Source organism: Sander lucioperca, chromosome 12 (assembly GCF_008315115.2).
Source record: "Sander lucioperca isolate FBNREF2018 chromosome 12, SLUC_FBN_1.2, whole genome shotgun sequence".
NCBI lineage: Eukaryota > Metazoa > Chordata > Actinopteri > Perciformes > Percidae > Sander > Sander lucioperca.
Window position 1 is genome coordinate 23,521,270 of NC_050184.1, and position 9,021 is coordinate 23,530,290.

General features: G+C 43.6%; 1 protein-coding gene across 1 annotated transcript; it reads right to left on the reverse strand.

Moving 5' to 3' along the window:
- Window positions 1-3,361: 3,361 nt before the first annotated feature.
- On the reverse strand, window positions 3,362-8,574 carry LOC116059909 (lymphocyte antigen 75-like). The gene is made up of 4 exons (XM_031313180.2): window positions 8,411-8,574; window positions 5,023-5,213; window positions 4,282-4,510; window positions 3,362-3,713 (listed from the first exon to the last, which is right to left on the reverse strand). The coding sequence occupies exons 1-4, from the start codon at window positions 8,448-8,450 to the stop codon at window positions 3,367-3,369; spliced, it is 807 nt and encodes a 268-aa protein (XP_031169040.1). The 5' UTR covers window positions 8,451-8,574; the 3' UTR covers window positions 3,362-3,366.
- Between the last annotated feature and the right edge of the window lie 447 nt (window positions 8,575-9,021).

Genomic DNA, 9,021 nt, shown 5'->3' on the forward strand with positions numbered 1-9,021 from the left:
AAGAAGAAGAAGGAGGACTGAGATGTTGTGATGTCATTTCCTGTAAGTACATAAGGCAGTGCGCGATTTGAGACACACTACTGGTCATCTGAACAGATCCTAATAGTTGGTAAAACCTGCAAACATGGTATATGTATTGGCAGCCACTGAAACGTCCTTCTACCTGCCCTGTGTATAGGATTTAGTTTTCTGAGAATGTTGTATGTTTCTTTAACCAAGTTACTGTTCATTAAATGTTGTGTAACTCAGGTTTGTGGTGCTGTGTCCTCGTGTTGATTTGTTCCAGAGAAATACAGAACAGAGGAACACTGTGAGAACAAAAACATGAATTGTTGAAGTGGTAAAAACCACGACCTGAGAAAAGGGAAGTTTCTAGTTGAGTTTTTACTGCTTTCTCACCGTTGGGTTTGCACTTCCTCTGAATACAGATGATGGTCAGCGCCAACACAGAGATGATGCCAATGATAACAACAGGCACGACCACATACAGCATCCAACCTGTGTGAAGAGAAATCGGTTTTACGGATGTTTCCTAGTTTATGATGACTTAATATTTAGGTCTCGAGGCCCCCGTTCATGCACTTAAGCTCATGGGTAATGTAGTATTTATTCATTCCACCTAGCTGATGGACAAAAAACATTTTGACAAAGAGGTAAACATTTTAGCCTGCAGAAAGGCTTTGCTGCGTGCTGGAAGGACAATTAGATATTAAACCTGCAAGCAGCGTTGGACGGGCCCTCGCGTCTCTGTGCGCGTCGGGGTTACTGGCGGACGTCGCTCCTTGTGACCGTGCATTTGCGCAACTCTCAGCCACCGCAAATCATCACCAATGAAAAGAACTCCCTGTTGTGTTCAATGATACCTCACACAAGACTATTTCATACAGTTCATTAGCTGTGAGAGGGGGCGTGGCCAAAGCATAGGGGGCGGGTCAAACCATCACCAATCAAAATGAAACTCTCTGCTGAGTTCAATGATACTTCACACAAGACTCTACCTTCAATGGGTCACCAGTTATGAAAGGGGGCGTGGCTTAAGCAAAGGGGGCGGGCCGAACCATCACCAATGAAGAAGGAAGTCTTTGCTGAGTTCAATGACACCTTTTTCTTTTAATACCTTTTCATCTTTAACGTCTTAAGATGGCACAGACCAAATTTGAAGTTGATCGGATGAAATCTCTAGGAGGAGTTCGTTAAAGTACGACATGTGGAAATGGCCAAAATCACACTAATTTTGAACTTTTAATTCAAAATGGCGGACTTCCTGTTGGGTTTAGGGTATGGCTCTGATGAGCTTTTTTGTACGTCGTGACATGCTACATATGTCTACCACGTTTCGTTAGTCTACGTTAAAAGTACTGCAGGGGCTCAATTTTTATAATATTTTAGGGGGCACTAGCAAGCCATTTTTGTGCACCTATTCCCAACACCCTTAAAATACGTACATTGTCACTAGGTTTGATGTGACCGCCAATTGTACCTCTAGGTGATAGTGTCTCAGTGTGTACATGTACCTCTGGGTGATGGTGTCTCAGTGTGTACATGTACCTCTGGGTGATGGTGTCTCAGTGTGTACATGTACCTCTGGGTGATAGTGTCTCAGTGTGTACATGTACCTCTAGGTGATGGTGTCTCAGTGTGTACATGTACCTCTGGGTGATGGTGTCTCAGTGTGTACATGTACCTCTGGGTGATGGTGTCTCAGTGTGTGGAGCTGTGGAGGTTGATGGGACTGATGATGGTTGAGACGTGGTCGGAGCTGTGAACAACAAAAATATGCAGATACAAAGAAGTTCAGATCTGCGTTTGCATTTGTGTGTGTGTGTGTGTGTGTGTGTGTGTGTGTGTGTGAGTGTGTGTGTGTGTGTGTGTGTGTGTGTGTGTGTGTGAGTGAGACACAAATTATTTTCACTTTTAAGATGAAACTCACCATCTGTGACAACGATCCTAAACTAGCGATAAGGATCCCGAGACAAAGGTCTGTCCAGACCACACCTGTAGAGTTCTGAGTCAGACCTGGTCAGCTATCTATCCATCTATCTATCTATCTATCTATCGATCGATCGATCTATCAGTCATGTTTGGTGTTTAGAGTCCCAGGTTAGCACTAGGGAGGTAACGATGGTTAAATATGGATAGAAATGTGTGAAGATAACAACCGGTTGAGATAAGAAATGAATGTTGATGCAGTTTTTAAACGTCCTAGAGCGTAATCTACTTTAGATTGACCTTGTTTGACTTCAGACGTCACTACGTCTTCTTAGTTTATTTATTTGAAGAGATTTGTTTCTATTAATTTAGTTATTTAGATGAGGGATTTGTTTTAAACATCTAACTTTGTTCTTTAAGATAAAATACAGTTTCAGAGTCACTTTTGATAAGAGGACACATCTGTTGTTCTGCACAGTTTATAGAAATAAAGGAAGATTTTCACTCATTCTGTTAAAGGGGTGGTTCAGAATTTTGGACATAGGACCTCATTTCCAGGTTAGCCAGTGTGTTATTTATCAGTGGAGACAGTTTTCAACACTTTTCATTCAGTCCTTCCAGTTGCAGAGTTAGCTGGTGCTAGGCTAGCACAAGTCAACAGTATCTGCTAGCCTGCCACTAAAAACAGTCTTATCCACTCCACAGTACACCCGAGGCAAATAAATTATAACACCAGACTATCGATGTAAATGTCTGTGTTGATAGAATAATGTTAGAAATAAAACTAACCTTGCATCTCAATGATCACATTACATTTTGAGGGACTAGTTTCTCAGCAGTGGCAGAATTTTACTTTGCTCTGGTTAGTAGTACTGCACTGGCAACGTTAGTGGAGATAACGTTACTGTTCAATGCATTGTGGAGAGTGACAACGTTAGCTAACGGTATAGCTACACTCTTGGTAGATACCTGGCTGGGCTAACCGCTAGCCTAGGTAATATCTCTCTGCTGCTGTAGCCTATGCTACCAACTACAGGGAACAAAGTATAACTATTGCAATACATTATTCTATCAACACAGACATTTACATCGATAGTCTGGTGTTATAATTGATTTGCTTCAGGTGTACTGTGGAGTGGGTAAGACTGTTTTTAATGGCAGGCTAGTATAAACCGTTGACTTGCGCTAGCCTAGCACCAGCTAACTCTGCAACTGGAAGGACTGAATGAAAAGTGTTGAAAACTGTCTCCACTGATAAATAACACACTGGCTAACCTGGAAATGAGGTCCTATGTCCAAAATTCTGAACCACCCCTTTAAAAACATCTTGAGAAAACCGTATCATCAACTTAAAGTCCTGAATCTAATCGTGAGTTGAGTATATCGTTACATCCCTATTGTCCTGAATCTAAATGTAAAAGCTGTCTGAATCCCGGGTTAGCACTCACCTGGACCGTAGCAAATGAACGCTCTCTCCATGTCACAGGGCCAGTCCTCCCAGGCTCCTGATTGGCTGAAGTCTGCAGCCACACAAGTCTCGTTGTTGTTATCAGGTTGCCCGTTCTTCCAGAAGCTGAATGAGGAGGTACTTCCATCTGACCACTTCCAGGAGTCTCTGAAAAGGCCAAACCAGTATACACCTCCTCCGTAAAGCATCTCCTGTACCTTCTGGTTCTCTGCCATGTTTCTCACACTGGCCAGGTCTGTGTGGTGAGCTCTGCAGTGGCTCTGGGCTTGAGTCCATGTCAGGGCTAGGGCGACGATGACAAAAGTCACATCTGATCCTGAAAATGGAGCACAGAGAAGTGTAGAGGCAGCATAACATACAACCTCCCATCCATCCACATCTGTGATTCATGTCTTTATAATATCTACAATAAATCCACTGAGATATAAAGAACCACATCAATAAACTAATGAATAACTTTATGTCTTAACAGTCTCTCCATATTAATAAAAATGTCCTTAAATCTACAAAACAATCTAAAAAACAAGATTATATTGTTGTTTTTCTGCATACGAATATTTTCTCAGGTTAATTAAACACACATGATCTGTTTATATTGTAAGATGTGTGCACGTGAACATGCACGAGTCCAATCTCTATAATATAATATAATATGTCTTCCTCTGGTGGTGATGCTGATGAACCACTGAGCTGTTGTACTGCTCTCATTCCTGCCGTCTTATTATCTGCTGCTCAGTCAGCTGTAAAGCTCTTTGAATGGCACTAACCTGTGTGAAAGCTGCTTTTTGTCAGAGTGACTGACTGATACTACAGAGGCCTGAATAATGAAAACAAAGAGGCAAAGAGAAGCAGAGAAGGGAAACTTCACTAGTTAATATTCTCACCTCTGACATCTGCACAGACTGGATACCACCTGCCGTCACAACCGACGTCGTCCCAGAGTCCATCAGAAGGACGCATCACTGTGCAGACTTTTCTACTGTATCCAACATCTGGTTGTCCAGTCTTCCATCGTCTGAACTCCGTCTCCCCGGGTTTGTAGAAACTTGTGTCTGACAGTGACCACCTCCAGGGGTTGGGGACATGGTCATCGTACAGTCCTATCCAGGCTCTCTGATTGTGATATAAAGAATTAGACTCTGCTCTAGCTGTTTGTTGAAGACCAGATGTTTACCTAATCTTTCCATCTCCAGTCTTGATACTATCAGTCTGATCCTCTAGGACTCCTTCATTCTGTTACCCTCCTTTAATAACTCATTACCAGAGATAGTTTCTGATCACTCAAACTGATTTTCAATTAGCTTCTCCAGAACATAGATCTCTGTTGTTGTTAATACTGTTTTGTGATGTTTTAGTTTTGTTTTACTGCATTAGTTGTTTCTATGTTTCAATGTCTTGTTAGTCTTTCTAACACATAATCTTCTTCTGTTTCCATCCCTCTGCTGCAGCTCAGCAGGGAAACACTGTCTGCTGAAGGTTAAACTCAAACACTTTAGACTTCTACTACATTTCAAAGATAAATATTCTACTTTTTCCTGCTCTACATTTAGTTATTAGTTCCTATGGAGGGTTTCAAACCTGCTGTCAGAAAGACTTTGAGATGAAAGAGAGAAAAGTGAACTCACGTAGCTGTTGTTGGAGTAGAACATGTTGTCTAAATTTGCCGTGTTGTTCAGGATCTTCATAACCTCCATGTTGTCTACAGTGGCCAGGTCTCCGTCTTTCTCTCTGCAGTATCTTTGGGCTTCAGTAAAGTTCTTCCTGTCATAAACAAAATAGTACTGACGTCCAGCAGCTGATGAGACAGCACTCAGCCCTGTAGGGACACACACATATAGAGCAGATTTAATATTTATACTATATTAATACACAATATTGTATTTCTGTTACACCAGCAGCGCCTGCTTTCAGATTATATAAATGATATCAAATGTTGATCCAACAAGAAACTTCCTTCAAATAAATGGAAACCAAACGGAAGTAATGATGTTCCTCTAAACTTCATATTTCTATACTTGACCTTGGTTTATCATGTCAGCTGTTCTGTATTACATGTTATATTATTATCTCTGTAACCCCAGCGGTTCCTCCCACCACCTGTCTGAAAGCTCTGGGTGTGGAGTTGTTGTCTTGGATATAAATAAATTTGGGACGGTGCCTAAGGAGTGGCAGACCGGGGTGGTGGTTTCCCTTTTCAGAAAGGGGGACCAGAGGGTGTGTGCCAATTACAGGGGTATCACACTTCTCAGCCTCCCCGGTAAAGTCTACTCCAAGGTGCTGGAAAGGAGGGTTCGGTCGATAGTCGAACCTCAGGTTGAAGAGGAACAATGCGGATTCCGTCCTGGTCGTGGAACAACGGACCAGATCTTCACTCTCCCAAGGATCCTGGAGGGAGCCTGGGAGTATGCCCAACCGGTTTACATGTGCTTTGTGGATCTGGAGAAGGCGTATGACCGGGTCCCCCGGGAGATACTGTGGGAGGTGCTGCGGGAGTATGGGGTGAGGGGGTCCCTTCTCAGGGCCATCCAATCTCTGTACGACCAAAGCGAGAGCTGTGTCCGGGTTCTCGGCAGTAAGTCGGACTCGTTTCAGGTGAGGGTTGGCCTCCGCCAGGGCTGCGCTTTGTCACCAATCCTGTTTGTAGTATTTATGGACAGGATATCGAGGCGTAGTCGGGGTGGAGAGGGGTTGCAGTTTGGTGAGCTGGGGATCTCATCGCTGCTTTTTGCAGATGATGTGGTCCTGATGGCATCGTCGGCCTGTGACCTTCAGCACTCACTGGATCGGTTCGCAGCCGATTGTGAAGCGGCTGGGATGAGGATCAGCACCTCTAAATCTGAGGCCATGGTTCTCAGCAGGAAACCGATGGAGTGCCTTCTCCAGGTAGGGAATGAGTCCTTACCCCAAGTGAAGGAGTTCAAGTACCTTGGGGTATTGTTCGCGAGTGAGGGGACAATGGAGCGGGAGATTGGTCGGAGAATCGGCGCAGCGGGTGCGGTATTACATTCAATTTATCGCACCGTTGTGACGAAAAGAGAGCTGAGCCAGAAGGCAAAGCTCTCGATCTACCGGTCAGTTTTCGTTCCTACCCTCACCTATGGTCAGGAAGGTTGGGTCATGACCGAAAGAACGAGATCCAGGGTACAAGCAGCCGAAATGGGTTTCCTCAGGAGGGTGGCTGGCGTCTCCCTTAGAGATAGGGTGAGAAGCTCAGTCATCCGTGAGGAGCTCGGAGTAGAGCCGCTGCTCCTTCGCGTCGAAAGGAGCCAGTTGAGGTGGTTCGGGCGTCTGGTAAGGATGCCCCCTGGGCGCCTCCCTAGGGGGGTGTTCCAGGCACGTCCAGCTGGGAGGAGGCCTCGGGGAAGACCCAGGACTAGGTGGAGGGACGTCCAGCTGGGAGGAGGCCTCGGGGAAGACCCAGGACTAGGTGGAGGGACGTCCAGCTGGATTAATATGGCTCTGGAAAGGAAAGTTTTGGAGTCTCCTGCTGGAGCTGCTGCCCCTGCGACCCGACCCCGGATATGCGGACGAAGATGGATGGATGGATGAATGGATGGTTATTGTCTACCAGAGTGAACAGTCTTTGTTCTGTCGAGTCAGTGACTCGAGTCTGTTCGGTATGTTCCGTGCCGTCGTCAGTCGGAGGAGCCGTCGGCCTTCATTTGGGCCGATTTGACATGTTGAATCGGCCAGTGGGCAGTCGGACTCAATGACCAATTACCGGAAATGGCGAGCGGGATGAGCATGATGAACGCGGCTCAAACTCTAATGAAAATCTTTTAAACTGACCTTTGTCGATGTGAAATGAAGACAGATTCAGCAGCTGCACGGCCTATTTCTCTCTTAAAATGTTTTCAGAAACACATTTCGGTGAACTATTTTAGTCCAATATGAGATCGTATTCTGAACGACAGTCTGGCTTTGAATTTCCAGAGAAACCAGACCCACGTGACATGTTCGTCCAATCAGCTGCCGGTTTTCATTTTTGGGCGACAACACAGATTAGCGCTACCTGCTGTTATGGAGACGTATTACGTCTCGTCGCTTCGGTGTGTTCTGAGGAACTTTTTGGACCAACTCGGGGAGACTGATCAGTCACACTGGCTTTACTGCTGAGGGTCGCCGTCTGGCCGGTGTGTCTCAACCTTAAGACACAACATATCCATCCGTACCATAGAGTCTCTACCCACCTTTAAAACCTCCCTCAAATCCCACCTTTTTTGAAGGGTCTACCCCACATGACTCCACTCTCCATCAAAATAATGGATAGAATGCTTTGTTTGCTTTTATTTTAAATCTCAATCTTTTAAATGTGTTTGTTTTAAATTAATCATATTTTATCTGTAGTTTTGCTTGTTTTAACTGTAAGGTGTCCTTGAGTGCTATGAAAGGCTCCCGTAAATAAAATGTATAATTATTATTATTATATGCAGCAGAACAAACATAACGGAGCAGCAATAAAACAGGAAACTAGGAAAAACTAAAATAACATCAATAACTTTTGTTGAGTAGAAATTTTAAATGTTGCACTTAAAAGAGTCCAGACTTCAACCACAAACTACACCAGCTTAGATCATGATCTTTTGTTTAATTTCATCAAAACAAAGAACTCACTCTGACTGAACTCATGTACATATAAAAACATAAATTAATAAAAGATATTAGTGTTAGAAGCAGAGTTTTATGTAAACTGAGTCTGTTCCTTCATTTCCTTCCTGATGTGCAGTTTATTTAGAGGAAGTAACACCTACATAATGAACTATATGTTAAAGAAAGTCTGTCCTAAAACAAGAGTCACACGCTCATCTGTTCATTGGTAGAGTTTTAGTTCTTCTGTCCATACTGGCCACAAAGAGATCCCTTATTAAAGCTGTTTCTATGTCAGTGATGGGTCCTCATCATGTTTCAACATAGAAAGCTGTCATGAGAAAGTGTTAGACCACTGATCAATAAAGAAAAGACAGAAAACAACAGCAGGACAGAGTGAGAGAAATCCAAAGTGAATGTACTCACAGAGGAAGAAGAAGCAGATCAAAGTGGGACGGACGTTCATGTTGAGACGAAGATGGTTTACCGCTGCCTCTCTTCCTTCTTCACTGGCAAACCAGGAACTAGTTACTTCTTTAAATGATGGAGTCCCTCCTCCAAACACAAGACCCACAGCTCTCCTCTCCTCCCCCTCCATCACTCTGACTCTAACAACAACAACTGGTTCTGTTCATGGGTACCAAAGACGTCACTTCTGACATCCTCGCTGCATAATACAGCTACATAGATCTAGACCACAGATACACACCTTTATTTTAAAGTCACTTTAATGCCAACACACATTTACATACCAACATAAAAACCACATTAATACTTTCAGCAGACTCTCTTCTCTCTGGTGATAATAATATTTTGGCAAAACTCTACCAATATACAGATGAGCATGTGACTCTTGTTTTAGGACAGACTTTCTTTAACATATAGTTCATTACAAGTACGTCTTACTTCCTCTAAATAAACTACACATCAGGAAGGAAATGAAGGGTCATACAGCTAATAAAAAACTCTGACTGTTAGAGGAGTTGGTTGCAGCTTTACAAAGTTCTAATACCTGCTGTAGGTAGAAGAGAAAGATC

Excerpts from the sequence above, each read along its gene's own strand:
- LOC116059909 (XM_031313180.2), bottom strand. The coding sequence starts at position 8,450 with ATGAACGTCCGTCCCACTTTGATCTGCTTCTTCTTCCTCT. Across the intron at positions 4,511-5,022 it reads TCTACTCCAACAACAGCTAC|AGAGCCTGGATAGGACTGTA; the intron begins GTGAGTTCACTT and ends TATCACAATCAG. Across the intron at positions 3,714-4,281 it reads AGTCTGTGCAGATGTCAGAG|GATCAGATGTGACTTTTGTC; the intron begins GTGAGAATATTA and ends CTCCATTTTCAG.